This window comes from Excalfactoria chinensis, chromosome 3 (assembly GCF_039878825.1).
Source record: "Excalfactoria chinensis isolate bCotChi1 chromosome 3, bCotChi1.hap2, whole genome shotgun sequence".
In the NCBI taxonomy this organism is placed as follows: domain Eukaryota; kingdom Metazoa; phylum Chordata; class Aves; order Galliformes; family Phasianidae; genus Excalfactoria; species Excalfactoria chinensis.
Window position 1 is genome coordinate 58,678,959 of NC_092827.1, and position 18,286 is coordinate 58,697,244.

At 35.8% G+C, this 18,286-nt stretch overlaps 1 protein-coding gene across 16 annotated transcripts in view; it reads left to right on the forward strand.

Moving 5' to 3' along the window:
* Positions 1 to 18,286, forward strand: part of SYNE1 (spectrin repeat containing nuclear envelope protein 1) — a 282,607-nt gene that overhangs the window by 149,856 nt on the left and 114,465 nt on the right. For all 16 annotated transcript variants that reach the window (XM_072332285.1, XM_072332289.1, XM_072332288.1 and 13 more), the window contains 14 exons: positions 716 to 1,033; positions 1,648 to 1,803; positions 2,693 to 2,863; positions 3,358 to 3,684; positions 4,946 to 5,098; positions 6,100 to 6,267; positions 7,178 to 7,354; positions 8,256 to 8,402; positions 10,011 to 10,136; positions 11,581 to 11,757; positions 13,477 to 13,742; positions 14,298 to 16,458; positions 16,972 to 17,309; positions 18,090 to 18,234. In XM_072332285.1, the coding sequence (XP_072188386.1) occupies positions 716 to 1,033; positions 1,648 to 1,803; positions 2,693 to 2,863; positions 3,358 to 3,684; positions 4,946 to 5,098; positions 6,100 to 6,267; positions 7,178 to 7,354; positions 8,256 to 8,402; positions 10,011 to 10,136; positions 11,581 to 11,757; positions 13,477 to 13,742; positions 14,298 to 16,458; positions 16,972 to 17,309; positions 18,090 to 18,234 (4,830 nt within the window). The remainder of the gene's footprint in view (positions 1 to 715; positions 1,034 to 1,647; positions 1,804 to 2,692; positions 2,864 to 3,357; positions 3,685 to 4,945; positions 5,099 to 6,099; positions 6,268 to 7,177; positions 7,355 to 8,255; positions 8,403 to 10,010; positions 10,137 to 11,580; positions 11,758 to 13,476; positions 13,743 to 14,297; positions 16,459 to 16,971; positions 17,310 to 18,089; positions 18,235 to 18,286) is intronic.

Below are 18,286 nucleotides of genomic sequence, written 5' to 3' on the forward strand. Positions count from 1 at the left end.
TGAATATAATTAATCCTATAAGAGTTTATGTTAAAAAAATCTGCATCCATTTTGAAAATTTGAGTATTTGAGTGTAGATTTCAAATATAAACCTAGAAGACATGTAGATGTGTTTTGGTCAGTTCATTTTCTGGTTATGTTTTCTAAGCAGGTTGGCATACTTTCTAATCAATTTCTAATAAGCATGAAAATGTCATGCTCATCCCGAAGAATGTATCAAGAATTATTTTTGAATGGTATATCAAACACACATATAAGTAAATAGGCATGTTAATTTTGAAAGAATGAATCTTCACCTTATTCCTTGCTTTTATACAGATATAAATTCAGAGTTAGTCTTAGAGTGTCTTTGCCATAGCTGGAAACTTTTGAATTTAGGTTTATGATGAATGGATTGTAGGCTGTCATGACAGCTCAGGCAACTACTGTTTCAGAACTCATAAAAAGATTAGGAGGAGAAGGAGTTCAGTGCATATACTGTCAAAAATTTTCTAGAATTAATTTGTCCCTAATACCAATACTGGGTTTGTTTTTGAAGTGAACATGCCATCAAATTGTTCTTAGTGTAAGGTGTCTTCAACCATAGAGCCCTAAAATTATGATGACTGTTTAATTTGAGGTAACTGTTTTTGTCTGAAGTAGAACCAGGACCTCCTGGGCAACGTGTAATAAAAATTGTTAATGTAAGTATCTATTCATAACTCTGCCTTTACAGGAGCTGCAGGTCCGCTGTGCTGAGGGACAAGCATTACTGAATGCTGCTGTCCGTGCCAGAGAGAAGGTGATTCCTTGGGGCATGCCGCAGATAGAAGACAGAGCCTTGGAATCCATTCAGAAGGACTGGCAAGTTTATCAGCACAATCTTTCTGAAGCCAGAAGCCAATTAAATGCTACCGTGAGCAGACTGAGGTTAATGGAGAAAAAATTTCAGAAGGTTAATGACTGGATAACAGAAATGGAGGAAAAAGTTGCTATCAGGACTGGGAGGCAGTCTGGTAGACCAACAAAAGAAATGCAGCTTCAACAAATGAAGGTAAAGAATAGGAATTCCTGAAACAAAATACCATGCGAGTTTTCTGCATCAATGCTTATTGTCAAAATTTCAGAAATCCTTTCAATAAATTCTGAGCACATTCCCCCATTCTACTAATTAAAATATGGCTATATCAATGCTGAAATCTCATAAGGAGGTTAGGAATTCATATGTTCTGTGGAATGTAAAGACATTATGGAACCTGAAGTGAGAAAAAGTTACTACAGTAACAAAAGTAAAATGCAATGAACTATGTTTTGAAGTCTTCTGTATTGATGTAGGAGTACTCCTTAGTCACTACAAGGAGAAGACATTGTTCTGAAAAAACACAGGAAGTAGGCTGGTAAAGATTTAAGTTTTTGTTTTATGATCTCTTTTAAAATGCAGACAAAACAACAACTCTGCTGGAAGTCCAGCCTACGTTTCTGTTATTATTCAGAAAATAATACTGAATGTACTGTAATAAAATGCAAACAATACTGCTGCAACACCATATTTATAACCATATATTTGTTTTCCTTACAGTGATTTCCTAACATAGTTGCAACTAAATTACTGTTGTGTTTAAGTTATTTGAATTAGCCATATAAACTGGATTATGTCTTTTGTCATAGAAATGGCACGAAGAAATTACAATATATAAAGATGATGTGGAGGAAGTTGGGATATTAGCTCAGCAAATACTAGAGGAAGGTCTCACTACCAGTGGAATGGCAAGCCAGGCTACACAGCTTACATCTCGATATCAAACTCTTCTTCTTCGTATCTTGGTGAGTTATGAAAATTAATTCATGTGTATTAATTCAGTGTAAAAGGAACTGAGGGTAATAAATCAAACAAATGGGAAAGGTAATTTCTCCAAAAGCACACTGCAGGTTCAGTCAGAGCAGAAAGAGGGACATCACATCACTACATCAATTCTTCCCAGAAACCATGTGGGATGGACTGAAGCACTCTGGGAACATTAGTAATACAGGGAACTGTACTTCCTGAGCAAGCATCCTGATTCTATCAGTTCATTGCATGATGTCATGATACGATATACTGATGAAAAACCATTACAAATGTTCTTATATAAATTTATGTTTTTTTATAAATATATATGCTTACACATATATAAATGTATACACACAAGCAGGCACACATGTATGTAGATTTCATTGGACTAAACGTGTTAGAGAATAATATTAAAACCCTTTCAAATATATTCAGATTTGATCACATATGATTAGTAATCTTTTTTGTTAGTATCAGGTGAGGAATTCAGAATTTGGGAGATTTAAATGCTGAATTGTGACTGGGGAAATGTTTTTCAGGTTATCATTGAAAGACATAGGCATGGGAAATTTGAATTGGTAAGATAGAATATTTAGTAAGATACTGTAAGATACTACATAATCATGAGCCACAACACAAATTGCAAAGTAAAAGTACCTTTTCAGTTGTTTAGGATTAACTCAGTTTTATTATTAATGACTGTGGTACATTCACCCTGAGAAGACTTAAGTGATAATTATCCATTTGGTATTAAGAACTCAAAACCTATATGTTTAATCTCAGTATAACAGGTTTTATTAATAAATGGCAGCTGATCTCTATCAGTGATAAACATCAAGGTGGCTCTTGTGTCTTCCTCTAATCTCCGTATTTGTTTTGAAGGAACAAACGAAGTTTTTGGAGGAAGAGATACGCAGTATGGAGGAGTCAGAATTGGCTTTTAGTGCATACAAAAATTGGTATGGAACTACCAACAAGGACTTCAGAAATGTGATCACCAAGTTTGATGTGTTGGATAAAACAGCAATGGAAAAAAAAGTGCAGAAACTAGAGGTACAGTTTTGTTGGACACAGTTGTTGTTTGTCTTCAGTTTCTGTTCACTAAAAAATGCCTATGTTTTAACATGTATCTTAAAAGCTGCTCAAAATCCCAACTTCACCCTGCCCAGAGGAATAAGCAGGATAAAGATCATCCAGTATAAAGCTTTTTGTTTTCAGATCATATGTATATTACATCACACTTTGGCTGATGATGTATGGATAGTCTTAAATGATGTGATACTGTCTTATCATAAGGCATGTTTCATTATATTTTGTTTCATAGAAAGTTTAAATACGTTTCCCTGCCAACTCATCCTCTCATGTAAATTTTAAACCAGTACATACCGTGGCAGAAAATACTTCCTCTTTCTCACCATTGAAATAACTCTGTGGTAAAGATAGGATTTTTTTTTTTTTTGCTTCCTTCTCATTTATCACACTTTAACTCCAGGTAATTTTGTAATGGAAAGACCATTTGATTTTCTCTTAACTAATTTTCTCCACAGCTGCTTCTGAGTGATATGGACATAGGCCATAGTTTACTAAAATCTGCCCGTGAAAAGGGGGAGCGAGCTATAAAGTACATGGAAGAAAATGATGTGGACTGCTTAAGAAAAGAAATTGGAGATCATGTGGAACAGCTTGAAGATTTAGCTGGTTCAATCAGGAAAGAGCATGTGACTTCAGAGAAATGTCTTCAGCTGGCAAAGGAGTTCTCAGACAAGTACAGGGCACAAACCCAGTGGCTTACAGAGTACCAAGCCATGTTGCGTACACCAGTGGAACCAAAGTGTGAACTCTATGAGAAAAAGGCCCAGTTGTCCAAATACAAGGTAAAAAGTGATTGTATTGTCATACTACTTATTGACATAGAGACCTGCAATAAATCTTCCAATGCAAATGTCTGTTCAGGTTTCCTCAACAGATTTATACCTCTGATCTGGATCTCTAAAAGTAGCATCAGTGTAAAAACATGCATGATTTAATATCTGAAGCAGAATGAATACGTAGATTTGCAGTGACGATGTTTTAATAAGGCTTCCACATTTTAAAATTCTATTCTTACCTACACAGGTGATGAATTCCATTGATGTCATCAGAGTTAACTGCCTCTTAAGCAAGCATGAAAATTAATTGGTCTTTCTTCTCTGCAGATGCTGCTTCAGTCTGCATTAGTTTTATCAGCTATTTAGTTAAAACTAGTGGTTCCAGCTCAACTGACATCCAGGACTGTCAGCTTCTATTGCCTCCTCTGTTTTTGTTAGCATTTTAATGAAGCTTCTTCCCTCCACCCCCAGAAAATAATTGACAGATGTGAAATACTCCAGGGTTCCATATTTTTCATTATATGTATTCTGAGTTTGTCTGGGATGGAGCTAACTTTCCTCACATTAGTCTTTACAACTCTGTGCTTAATATTTATAACTAAAGCAGTTTTGATAACAACACTGATGTTTTTGCTGTTGCTGAGCAGTACTTGCTAAGCATCAAGGCTTTCTTGTCAAACAGGTTCTCCTGCCCTTTCCCCCATTCTCAAAGCTTAAATACTCAAAATCATATGGTACATCTCTTTGCTTGTTTGCTACATCTTGGAAGAGCTAGTGTCTCACTGTAATTTGATAGATGCTGCCATGTGTCATGCTGTCTGACCCAGGGATAGAACAATGGCATAACAGGAACTCGAACTGGATACATCCAAGGTTACAGTTTTATGCTCTCATCTGTATTGTTATCTTCTTATGAGCAGGGATTAAGCAGTATCTTACTGCCCACCTGTTTTCAGAATTTGTTCCCCAGAGCAAGTTTTATCCCTAACACTTATCCTTTCACACATAATAGCTCTCTGTCCTTTTGCTGCCCCAGATTATCAGTCATGCTTCTAGGCACTCTCAATGGGAGAACTTGCTCTTAGGTGCCTTCAAAGCTATTAGGGCAAGGCTGAAAAATGTAGTCCAATAATTGAGAAAAAGCTTATCTTATCTGGAAGGGATAATATATACCATGGTAGAATGCTGTGCTTCAGATCAAAGGAAGATAAATGAAATAGATGTTCAGTGCTAAATATATATTTTACTATTCTTGCTTGTACCATAGTCCATACAGCAGACCATTTTATCTCATGAGCCTTCAATAAAATCAGTGACTGAAAAGGGAGAAGCGCTTTTTGATCTGGTGAATGATGTGACTCTAAAGAGCAACATTCAAGACCTTCAGAGTGATTACCATGAAATCTGCGCCGCAACAAAGGTAAAAAGGGAAAAGAAAGGAAGTTTCTTCCAAATTGCTCAATTTCTCCCCTTTTTCGGAAATTTGCTACTTACTTCATAATATATTGTCACACTCTGGACACAGAGCCACTTAGATTACTTGTTTGACTCATGTTTCTGCTAAAACTCATACAAACTTGATTTAATCTACTTTTCATTAATAAATGGAAGTCACCAGAGAAAATGAACTGCAAGACAGATACAGTTTAATTCAGCAAGAGAAATATAAATTTAACATTGATTTGTGAGTCCACGTTTATAATGTTTTGAAACGCTATATAAACTATATAACTATATAACTATATACACTATATAACACTTCAAAATAACTCCTGAATTATGACTATGGCTGAAACTTTTAATAGGTTATACCCCTAGCAAAGATATGCTCTGCAAACCATGCTAGTACTGATGCTTGATCTAAGTGCCTTTAATTACCAATCCATCCATCCAATAGCAGATTATTAGATGTAATTTTCTTGAATTAAGTGCAGAAAATTGTATAAAAAGTCTTTTTAAAAAGAAAAATATGCTTAAAACCGCATTTTATCTCAGTGTTTTTATTCTCAGTTTGGATATTACAGTCACAGGCAATCTGTATGTGCAAATGCTATGAGCAGCAGGAACTGTATTGTAACATTTGGTTGGCCATGTGCAGTTTCTCAAACTGTCTGTAATAACTGATTTGAACTAAAATTAAAGCCAGTTGACAATGTTCCTGGTTTTGGAGGAATGAGATCCTCACTGTCTCCCTCAGCTTTCTAAGTATGTTATTTTACCCTGAATAAAAAGCTGCTCAGTACCACAGATTTTCTTCCCTCAGCTAGTCTCTTCAATATCTTCTTTAACTGTCCAATCATATGAATCAGTCACAGGAATATGAATTTGGAAGATAGCACTCTTAATATATTTTCAATGTCTTGGTATTTTGTTTTATTCTTTTTAACTTAGAATTTAAATTTGGTTGTTGTAAACTTGCAGGCATATGTTGAAACCTTAGAGGTGAGAGTAAAAGAGCATGAGGATTACAATAGCGATTTGCAAGAAGGAGAGAAGTGGTTATTACATATGTCTAGCAGGTTGGTTAGCCCTGACCTCATGGAGAGTAACAGTCTTGAAGTAATCACGCAGCAACTAGCCAACCACAAGGTGAGTTTGCTGCTTGGGTAAACTTTCTTTAACTGGTAAATTAGAATTTTAATTCTTTGCTTCAGCAGTGTCATTAATGCAGTTTACCTTATAGCACTGTATCTTCGATCAAATTGAATCTGTACAGGAACATTTTGTACACTGATGTAAATTCTGTATCGGATTTCTGAGAAGTTCCAAGAAACAGACCACAAAGGATAGATTAGGGTCATTTTACTCCCAGGGCATTTTTTTCTCTGATGCTTTTAAGGAAATGGATAAATATTTTTTTTCCAATGTTTTTCCCCCCTTCTATTAAATCATAACATTTAATCCACTTATTTTATTCAAGATATTGCTATTGCTATTAAATCCTTTCCCTCTCTTCTAACACACATTTTGAAACTGGGAATTCCAAGGGCAAATGTTGAAATCTTTTAGCTCATTGCAATTAGCTTATTATTCCTTGAGTAATCTCTTTGAGTAAAAGTCTGTGTCCATCAAATTTGATCCAAGGGTCTTTCTACCGTAGAAGAGTTCATTGAATATGACAGGATTCATCATCAGATTAAGTCCTCAGTGCTAGAAACACGAGAAGTTGGTAGAGCTCTGGTGATAATGCAACAAATGAAGATTAAGAATACTCTTTTTTGGGACATAAGCATATAATTTTTATACACTCAACAGTGTTACTGTTGTTTCTGTAGAGTACCTACATGCAGACAGTTGGCAATAAAATTTATGTCAAAAATAGATTCAAATAACTTGACTATTACAATATGCGTTGTCTGAAAACCTATTTCCAAAGCGGGAGAGAAAGCCATTTCAGAAAAAAAACAACTAACTTTTAATAAACTCATTAAAAAGCTGTGATGTAGAACATATTTCGATTTTAAAATATCTCTTCAAATGTATGTTGTCTATTTCTTAGGCTATCATGGAAGAAATTGCAGGATTTGAAGAGTGTTTGAACAAACTTAAGAGTAAAGGTGATTATTTGATCAATCAATGCACAGAACATCTTCAAGCAAAGTTTAAGCAAAGTATACAAAGCCATCTTCAAGGAACAAGGGACAGCTATTCTGCCATATGTAGCACAGCCCAAAGGGTAAATCTTTCAAAATTGTTTGAAATATAGTTTATTAACAGATGTTATTACTTCTGTGATTACTTGCTGATTGTTAAGTGGTAAAAACTCATCTGTTTTAAAACAAGCCTACAAATTACTAATATAGCCTTTCATCTTTACTGTGCTATAGATGAATTTCTTGTGATCTAGATGTTACCTTGAAGCCAGCATATATATTAGCTCGAAGTTCCTACTCTGAACCTCCACAACCTCACTATGTTCAGATTACAGTAGCTTCTTTGCAGTCACAGACAAGAAAATAAAGGTATTGCTAATTCCAAACCTAGGAAGAAAATTACACTGATACATAAGTAACTGCTCTTAATTTTGTGCTAAGAAGTGCTATCTCTTAGTAAAACCAGAATATACAGTTAAGAAGGGCTAGTTGGGTCATTTTGTTAATCTGTTAATCCAATTAGGAGATCAGACCAGCATAGTTTCAAATGAGAGAAACAGGGAAAGAGAAAGAAATAAAAAGAAAGAAAATAAAAATAATAATTATAAAAAAAAATCTTAATAGTCAGATAGAATTGTAGAGATATATAAAACCTCATAAAAGATCAGTGGCAAAAATGATGAAGAAGAAATCTGAGAAAAAGCTCTTCATTTTCATCTCTATTTTCTCTTTTCAGAAGCCATGCCCTAAATACTGTCCATTTTATCCACAAATGAGCAATGAGCAAGGTGCTCATGATAAGCTTTTATCTCCTGGTACTTCTATGTACAAGAACTAAAATTTCTACCATCTTAACCATACTAACCATACTTTCCTTTTTTTTTGTTTTGTTTTTTTTTGTTTTGTTTTGTTTTGTTTTGTTTTGTTTGTTTGAATGTTTGCAATGTTTGAAAATGTAATGAGCTTCCAAAATGTATATTTTAGGTGTACCAGAGTTTGGAACATGAACTCCAAAAGCATGTCAATCATCAAGATACCCTACAACAGTGCCAGACTTGGCTGTCTACAGTACAGTTAGAGCTAAAGCCAAGTACTTGGACACCTTTCAGCCTGGCAGATGCAGTTAAGCAGGTAAAACTTCAGCATTTGAAAATGCTGTTATCCTTAATGAGGTGATTTCAGGTAAGAACTCTATTTTAATAGAAATTCTCTCTAGCTTCCTCAGAGATCTCTTTGTCTTGATTGTTTATTCCCTAAAGAAATATCTTGAAGGGAAAATATCCTTAGGTGAACAATCACAGGGTTTTTGTAAGCTCTCCTTACTGCTTGGAAATGTGTTATTTGAAAACAGCTGGTTAATTAGATAACCAGGTTCAGATAATCTGTGGCTGTGTTTAGCAGAGATATTATGTCTTTCTGCTTGTCTGATTTCCATTCTGTTTGCCTACTAATGCTTCTATATGAGATCTGGTTTCATAGCTCCATGGACACAGAGTCTGTTATCAGGCAACCAAAACAAGTTTTCAGTCTGAGTATAGAACTGCTTCCAGCTCACATTAGTCCTTAAGAAAGGCTTCTTTGTTTTTTGATTATATATAGTAGCATTCAGACTTGTATGTTGTTTTCAAATTGAACTGGTTGGATACTAAAAATGCTGAAATTGGATGTTTTCTCATCCACCTTGTGGCTTAATTGAGACCTTGAAATACTGCAGATTTTAATTGTCCTTTCCACCTTTATCTGATCACCTTTGGAAAGAATTTTACTGTCTTTTTGATACCATTCCCACCTGTCCAATACCTTAAATTATTGGGAGACAGTAACTAACTTCTTTTGATCTGGACGAATTCATTTCCATCAGACTTAGCCAAATGCCGTGTGCTCCAGCCTTATATACCCCAGCCGTTAGCTGAACTTGTAGCAGTTTGCCAATGCGTCTTCTGTGGAGAAAGAGGAAAAACTGGACCCAATGCACTAGGCACAGCCTGATAAGTGTAAATATAAAACAGTAGTCCCTTCCATCAGCCTACTCTCTCACTTTCTTGCTAATGCAGTAATTCAGGGTTGCCACTAGAGCACACTGCTGTTATGTAACTTGTCTGCAAGAAACCACTACTGGTGGTCACACACCTTCCTCCGTGGTCTCTAGTTGCTATAGCTCAACTTGTTAGACGCTGATACTATCATTTTCATGCGGGATGAAGACACTCTTCATATGGAGAGATGATCTTCTATGGACAGTGTCAAGAGGAAGAATCTTCAACAGTATAATGTTATCAGATCTTGTCAGTGATAGAAGTTGGAGAGGTTATGAAGGATTTAGAGGATGTGGAGAAAGTATGGTGTGCCACTGAGTTGGATCCTCCACGAGGAGGATGCTGGAGAATTTAATAGATATAGGCAACGTGACAATTTATAAATCAGATCAAGTTCTGCTTCTGATTCAGCTGGGGAAAGTAAGTCACCTTGTTGAAACTTTATATGTATCAATAAAAGACTTGTAGCTGCATAAGCTAAATAATGTGTATGTTACTGAATGATTTGCTAGGGGTATGATTATAATCAAGATTTTAAGAGTTATCCTTTTCTGTGTTTTTTACATTTTCTAGTTAAATAGCGCAGGTCTGCATTTCATGTCTTGGAAGTGATGAGCTAAATTAAAAGCAGTATAACACATGATTTTAATAAAATATGATTTATTCCACAGTCTGAGTATGTTTGGGGATTGTCTTCCTTCAGGTGAAACATTTCCGGGCTCTGCAGGAACAGGCAAATACATATTTGGATCTTTTGTGCTCCATGTGTGATCTGTCAGATGCCGCAGTAAAGAGTACAGCAACAGATATTCAACAAACAAAACAAATGGTACAAGATAATCACAAGAAACAGCTTTTAATCTTATTTAGAGCTTTAACTGCTTTGATCTGTCCTCTTTTAAAGGGTCATATTGGGTAATAGATTAAAGAAGGATGTTCTTACTTTCAGCTCCAGTACTTCATTTAGAAACAGCTTTATTCCTCTCTTTCTTTTTATTATCATTACTTTTTAATTAATTATACACAGTGCTATCCTGGTTGTAATATAAAGAAAAAGGACATAGTATTCAAAACTCAGTTAAGCAGCATTACAAGGTATTGTCGAAAAGTCACATAAATAACATGTTGAAGAAAATCTCAACCAAATTGTTTTCATAAAATAAAATTCAGTTTATTGTTCTCTTGCTAGTAAGTCATATATATATATATATATATTAACGTTACTATTTGTTCAACAGTGGACAGGTGAATAGGATATTCTAATACATTCATCATAATAATAATTTTCATGATACTTCAGTTTAGAAATCTAAGTATTTTATCCAGAGATTATGAATTTACAGAAGTGCACCTCAGTTTTAAGTTTCAGAGTACCTTAATGCTTTGTGTTAAAACAAAATCATTAACATTTGATATTGCAAAACTTTATCATAAGAATTGCTCTTTTTAAAGTATGAGATACTATGTCATTCACACATACACACAAATCATCTAAAATGATTTATATACAGAATAAAAAACTAATACACATAGTAACAGCATTCCATACCAGAGAAGAAAATCATTCATATCCAAGTAGTCAATTGACAGTAAGGCTGTCCAAATACTGAATAGCTAAAAAACATAATACAGTTCTCCTTTTATGTATATTGCAGTGGAAAACATTTAAGAAATCACAGACATGGTAGTACTGAGATAGATTAAACTGGTTGAATGTCTAAACCTCAGTAACTTCCTATGTGTGTTTAGAGTAAAAGAAGCTTTGTGACTATTGGTGTAAGGTGATTAATGAGCTCAAGTCTGATAGGCATTGTTCTTATTGACATTTTACAAAAGGCATATAGGCAAAATAATTGGATGAGATAAATAAAGTATTTTTTGGGGTTCTTTTTTGATCATTGTAAAGGCATATGGGGCACAGTCCACCAGTAATCTTGGCACGCAATTGACTATAGTAAATTACACAGCTAATTTAAGCTTTAACAAAAGACTTAGAATACTGAAAACACACGCATAAGTATCTTTGCTTCACTCAAGGGTAATTTTTCTCACAGCTTTCCTTGTGTAGGACTGATTTTTATGACTTTTGAAGGTTGAGTCTCTTTCTGGATAATATTAGCCTTTTCAGAAGCTAGTGAAGGAATTTGCTGTGACTACAGTATTGTGCTTGAAGAAAGACTGCTATTCATCCTCCAGTCTCCAAAAATATCTGCATTAAAGCAATCCTACTTTTTTTTTTTTTTTTTTTTCTTTTTTTTATTCTTTTCTGCTAGATTGAGCAACAGATAATGCACTCACAGTATTTGGCTCAAGGCTGGGAAGAGATAAAACAAACGAAGGCTGAGCTGTGGATATATTTCCAAGATGCAGATCAACAGCTACAGAATTTGAAAAGGAGACGCTCAGAGTTGGAACTAAATATTGCCCAGAATATGGTACTCCAAGTTAAGGTAAGGAGGTTTCAAAATAAAAACAGAGTGTAAGGTAGAAGTTCACCTGATAGTTTATTTAATTGCAGTGAACATATAATTGATAATATGTTCTAAGAAAGAACACAGAAGAGAGAGGAAAGAGTTTCCTTATTGATACTACAGTTTGACATAGAGAGCAAAACAGAATGCTATGATATTTTTCTGTTTTGTTTTCTGTTTTTGTTGTTGTTGCTGTTGTTTGTTTTTCTGAAACAGACTACAGTTGGTAGCCTACTGTTTTGATTTACCTTCACTTTTAATAGGCTGGTTGCAGACTATAATGAATCTGAAGATAAGATCTGCAACTTGTGTGTACTAAGTTCTTTGATTTCAATACTTATAAGTTAGCTGGATCCATTTCAAAAGCAATCTATAATATCATTCAGTTTTGCTGCACTCTGAAAAGCACTGGAGAAGAGACGTAATAGAAAATCAAATTAATTTACTGTTAGTTGTGAGATATATGAATTCAGATCCTCACTCATTCATTTACGGAACACATGATTTCCAGGGCTATTCTGCACACATCTCAAACATCATTAAAGTAACAAGAAGAAAGAGAAAAACAAAATATTTTTGGATAAGTAAATAAACACTTAGATTTTGCATTTTAAGACTGGATTCTTCATGTGTTCTTTTCTGATGTGCCAGGAATTGGGTGAATTCCTGTCCTAAAGAAGTGTTTGAATGAAGTCATAACCCTTGAAATTACCTCAGCACAATGTTGTCTACATCCTGCTACACTAACAGGAGTCAGTATAGAGACAGGAATCTGTACTTCTTCACTATTTTAGTTAGTTTTATTATGAGTGACATGCACTAGCTGTAACGTCTGAAATGATTGTCTGTATTTTTCCCATCTATTTACCTTGATATAGGAAGATGCCTAGCTCAATTTGATGAAGTCACAAAGAAAGAGGTAGAGGTGGACAGTAACATCTCTTCCCCAGAAACCCCCAGTCCCTCAGTGAAAATTTATCACCCCAGCAAAGTGCTGGAGCTGCATGTGTTTGTTTAGTTACAGGTTTTAGAACTGGAATTTGGGAAAAGATTATCTTCATTCCCAACAGTGAATAAATGCCAAAGAACATCTGATTAATTTTAGTTGTCAGTATATTCTGTATTTTCATATTGAGTTCTCTGTGACTTCTTGTTCAGTAAAAAATGTTTATGTATACAAGCGCTTTTGTCTAGTGGAGTTAATTAATTCAAATAATTAATTCAATATTAAATATTAATTTGATCAGTGATCATAGCTATTAGAGGAACAAAAGAAAGTATGGATATGGGGACAGCTGACTCATGGACTCTTTTCCCAGTTTTAGTCTCTAATAAAAAAAAGGAAAGAAATGAGCTAGAATCTCTTCTAGTAAAATGAATTCTCATAAGATTGCAATTATCATGTATGTTATCGTGTAGGTAGAATGAGTGCCAGTCCAGGAGCCTGGCTGGCAAAGTGTGATTTCTTTGTGATTTCTTTCTATCACTGGTAACTGCTCTGGTTTGCTGTCCTTACATGAGAAGATGGAGAAAAAGTTTGGTGAAGGGGAGAAGGCACTTTTTCCAATGAATATTATTGCAACATTTGCCTGGGCAGATAATTGGTACTAACACAACTTATTTATTTCAGAGTTTTTATTTAAACTTCACTGTGTCATTTACAGTAAGTGCCATTACATTGGTTTTGATCTTTTTCAGGAATTCAGTCAGAAGCTACAGTCTAAGCAGTCAGCTCTTAATTCAGTGACTGAGAAGATAAATAAACTAACCCAAGGACAGGAGTCACCTGAACACAAGGAAATTGGACAGTTGAACAATCAGTGGCTGGATCTCTGCCTTCAAGTACACAGTTTACTCATACAGAGGGAGGAAGATCTGCAGAGGACAGTGGATTACCATGACCGTATGAATGTAGTTGAAGTTTTCTTGGAAAAGCTCACAAAAGAGTGGGACAACTTGGCGAGGTAAAACAAGGGGTAGCAAGGAGTACATTTACACTGAAAGAGCAGTTTACAATGTGTAAATTACTTGTACTGAAATATAGAGTTTGAGGAGCTACATCTTCCATCTTTGTTTTTAAGATGCCATGCAGGAATATAGTATTTTCTGGTACAACAGGCATTTATATTTTGTTTGAATGTTTCATTTATCTTTCTTGTCAGTACTTTATTTATTAGACTATTACATTAAAGCTTAGTTACTCCTACTGAATAATTGCAGATGCTTTTTACTCATTTTTAAAATAAACACACAGGATGTGCATAAAATTGTAGGAGTTTACTATTGTTATTCCTTGAGGTGCTGATGACCATGTTGCCAATGAATGAAAAAAATAAAAAAAGTTAAACTTTTTAAACAATATTTGAGACTGATATCTTCAAATGAATCTGAAAAGTGCAGGTATTTGTATCATATTGATTTCAGTATGTAGTGGGCTCATAATTCATCCTTGCCTCTTTTAAAACTGTCCTGAGGTAGAATCTGATCATTAATTTTTGTCTTGTCTATTCTGATAACAGATCTGATGCTGAAAGCACAAATGTGCACCTTGAAGCTTTGCAAAAATTGGCACTAACACTTCAAGAGAGGAGATTTGCTCTGGAAGATTTGAAAGATCAGAAACAGAAGATGGTGGAACATCTGAATCTTGATGACAGAGAATTAGTAAAGGAGCAGTTTGGTCATTTTGAGCAACGCTGGACTCAGCTGGAGGAACTTGTGAAAAGAAAAATTCAAATTTCTGTTTCAACCTTAGAAGAGCTTAGTTTGGTTCATTCCAAACTTCAGGAACTAATGGAATGGGCAGAAGAGCAGCAGCCTAGTATTTCAGAGGCTCTTAAACACAGCCCTCCTCCAGATTTGGCTCAGAGTCTTCTCATGGATCATCTTACCATTTGTAGTGAGCTTGAAGCCAAACAGCTTGTTCTGAAGACACTGTTGAAAGATGCCGAGAGGGTGATGACCAGCTTGGGGCTCAATGAAAGACAGGAGCTACAGAAAGCACTTTTTGATGCACAGCATCATGTAGATTGTCTCAGTGATCTAGTTGGCCAGAGGAGAAAGCACCTGAATAAAGCACTGTCTGAAAAAACACAGTTTCTCATGGCAGTCTTTCAGGCTACCAACCAAATTCATCAACACGAGAAGAAGGTAACATTTCCAGAGCATATCTGTCTGTTGCCAGAAGATGTGAACAAACAGATCAGGACTTGTAAAAATGCCCAAGCTAGCCTGAAATCCTATCAAAATGAAATCACTGGGTTGTGGGCTCAAGGAAGGGATTTAATGAAAGAAGCAATGGAACAAGAAAAGAGTGAAGTGTTAGGAAAACTGCAAGAACTACAGAATATATATGACACTGTTTTACAAAAGTGTACCCAGAGATTGTTAGAACTGGAGAAAAATATAGTTTCCAGGAAATATTTCAAAGAAGATTTAGATAAGGCTTGCCATTGGCTAAAGCAAGCTGATATTGTCACATTCCCAGAAGTTAATGTAATGAATAGTAACTCTGAACTGTACACCCAGTTGTCCAAGTATCAACAGATTCTTGAGCAGTCTCCCGAATATGAAAATCTCCTACTTAGTCTGCAAAGACATGGCCAAGAAATCCTACCATCACTTAATGAAGTGGATCGTTCTTATCTGGATGAAAAACTTAATATTCTTCCTCAGCAATTCAACACTGTCACTGCTCTGGCAAAAGATAAATTCTATAAAGTTCAGGAAGCGATTTATGCTAGAAAAGAATATACCTCTTTGATTGAGTTGACAACTAAAGCTTTGACTGAGCTGGATGATCAGTTTATTAATATGAACAAAGCTCCAGCTGCTGTTTTAGCCAAAGAAGTTGCGTCACTCCAGCAAGCCTACAGAGACCTCCTAGGTGAAGTAATGAGCCTTGGTGCAGCAGTGGATGAACTAAACCAGAAGAAGGAGGCCTTTCGAAGCACTGGCCAGCCATGGCAACCAGATGAAATGTTAAAACTTGTCACATTATATCACAAGCTGAAGAGGCAAATAGAACAGAAGATCAACCTGTTAGAAGACACAATAGAAGCATGTCAAGAACATGAGGAAATGTGTACGCAGCTTGAGGCACAGTTAGAGGCAGTGAAAAATGAACAAATTAAGGTAAATGAAGAAATGCTCCCAATAGAAGAAAAGCTGAAAATATACCATTCTCTGGTGGGCAGCTTGCAAGATTCAGGGAGTCTTCTGAAACGAATAACTGAGCATATAGAAACCCTTTCTCCTCAGCTTGATCCATCTGCACGTGAAACAACAAATCATCAAGTGCTGTCTTGGCAAGACAAACTGAAGACTCTGCATGCTGCCATTGGTGACACAGTGATGGACTGTGAGAATAGACTTGTGCAAAGCATAGACTTCCAGACAGAAATCTGCCGCTCACTTGACTGGCTGAGATGGGTGAAAACAGAACTTAATGGAAAATTAAGTTTGGACCTGAAATTGCAAAGCATCCAAGAAGAAATCCGAAAGGTTCAGATACATCAGGAAGAAGTGCAGTCAAGCCTGAGAGTAATGAATGCACTGAGCAATAAAGAGAAAGAGAGATATATGAAAGCAAAGGAGCTGATACCTGCTGATCTTGAAAACACTCTTGCTGAGCTGACAGAGCTAGATGGTGAAGTTCAAGAGTCTATACACATGAGACAGGTTAGTGAATATTCAATGTCATTAGTTTCTTACTCATGAAGCTGAAAACTATAGCTCTGAGGCTTGATGCTTGTAATCTGCATGAAATGACTGATTTTAATAATCCTGTTAGTTTTTAAAAATAATTTAGATTGTGATCTGCTGTTGTTGAGTGAAGTAAGAGTTCCTTGATATGCCTATATACTTACACACAGAAGTGCAGGCTCACTCAAAACATACTTCCATCTGATCTTCCCCACACCTATTAGATGTAGTACAAGGAAAAGAAAACAAGCCTCTCCATGGCAATCAGCACTGGTGCAAGCATGTTCTGCATCAGGACATGGGATTTGCAGCATGTGGGGGAGGCCTACAATCAAAGAAACCCCAGGGTGAGGAGGGAGATGCTGGTTGCTACCAGGAGTCCTCAGCCCTTTTGAGAGTTGCTTAGGAATCATGAGCACAGCCAGGATATATTTCTTGGTATTGTGATTTTTTGTCTGTTACTGCATTTAATTTTCACTTTTATTTCAGGCTACCTTGGATAAATTATATAGCCTTTGCCAAAGATATTACCAATTGATTCAGATAACAAATGACTGGCTTGAGGATGCTCAGGAGTTTCTGCATTTAACAAGAAATGGTCTTGATGTTGAGAACTCCGAGGGGAACCTAGGGAACCACATTGAATTTTTCAACACAGAAAGTCAGTTCAGTAATAATTTGAAGGAGTTACAGTGCCTGGTATCTGAGCTGGAGCCCTTTATACATGCCACAGCAAGAGAGCAGCTTATGCAGAATCTAGCTTTGTTGGAAGAAAAGGGCAAAGGGACAAAGCAGGAAGCCAAAACTCAGCAAGAACGGTTGCAAAGGTATAGTTTTCTATAGTTTTCTTTTTTTCTTCTATTTTGTTAGTGGTTTTTTTTGTTTGTTTGTTTTGTTTTGTTTTTTTTTCTTTATGTTTGTGATGAAAGAAACATATCCCAGTACTTGTTTAGTTTGTACTGGAGTTTTGTAAAATGTGTTACAGATGACTGAACCAGGATTCAGAACTCTTGGATTCTGATTTCTCCTTTAATACTGACTAGAGATATGATCCAGAGGAAATTATGATAGAGTTCTAAGAAGCTTAGTAAAGCATGAAGAAGTTAAGCAGGGTTCGAATCCCCCCTGTGTCGCAAGTGGTAGAAGCGCTGCTCTGCTACACAGAAGGGCTCGAATCCCGGGAGTTGGACTCGATGATCTCTAAGGTCCCTTCCAACTCACACGATACTATGATACTATGATATTAATTCATATGGCATAAGAACCATGGAGGAGCAAATGAAATTGAAGTAGACATTTTGAACCACAGATGAATATCCTTTTTAACCAGCATTACTATGTTACTTATTATCCCAGAATGTTCTGGATGCCAAAAGTTTGTAAGGGTTTTAAATACTACCTAGGCAAAGTCACTGAGGAAAAGTGCATCAGAGGCTATTAAATGCAAAGCTACGAGTACAGTGTTTGGTTATCTCTGAGGCACAGTTGGAAATCAACAGTATATACTTTCGTATGTGTGTTCTTTCAGAATAGTCTTCCTTTTTCTTGGAAAAAAAGTGGTTTTATTTTACATTAAATTGTTCTTTCTGGTACTGCATTTGTTCAAGGTGTGCTTCTGAGTGGCAGGAGTATCAGACAGCACGACAAAAGGTCATTGAAGTGATGAATGAGGCTGAGAAAAAATTATCTGAATTCTCAGTAGCTAAAGCTGCTTCTTCAAATGAAGCAGAAGAGAAGTTGCAAATACATAAGGTAAGGTGCTGAAAATTATATGAAATAATTTTCCTTCAGTTAAAAATGAATG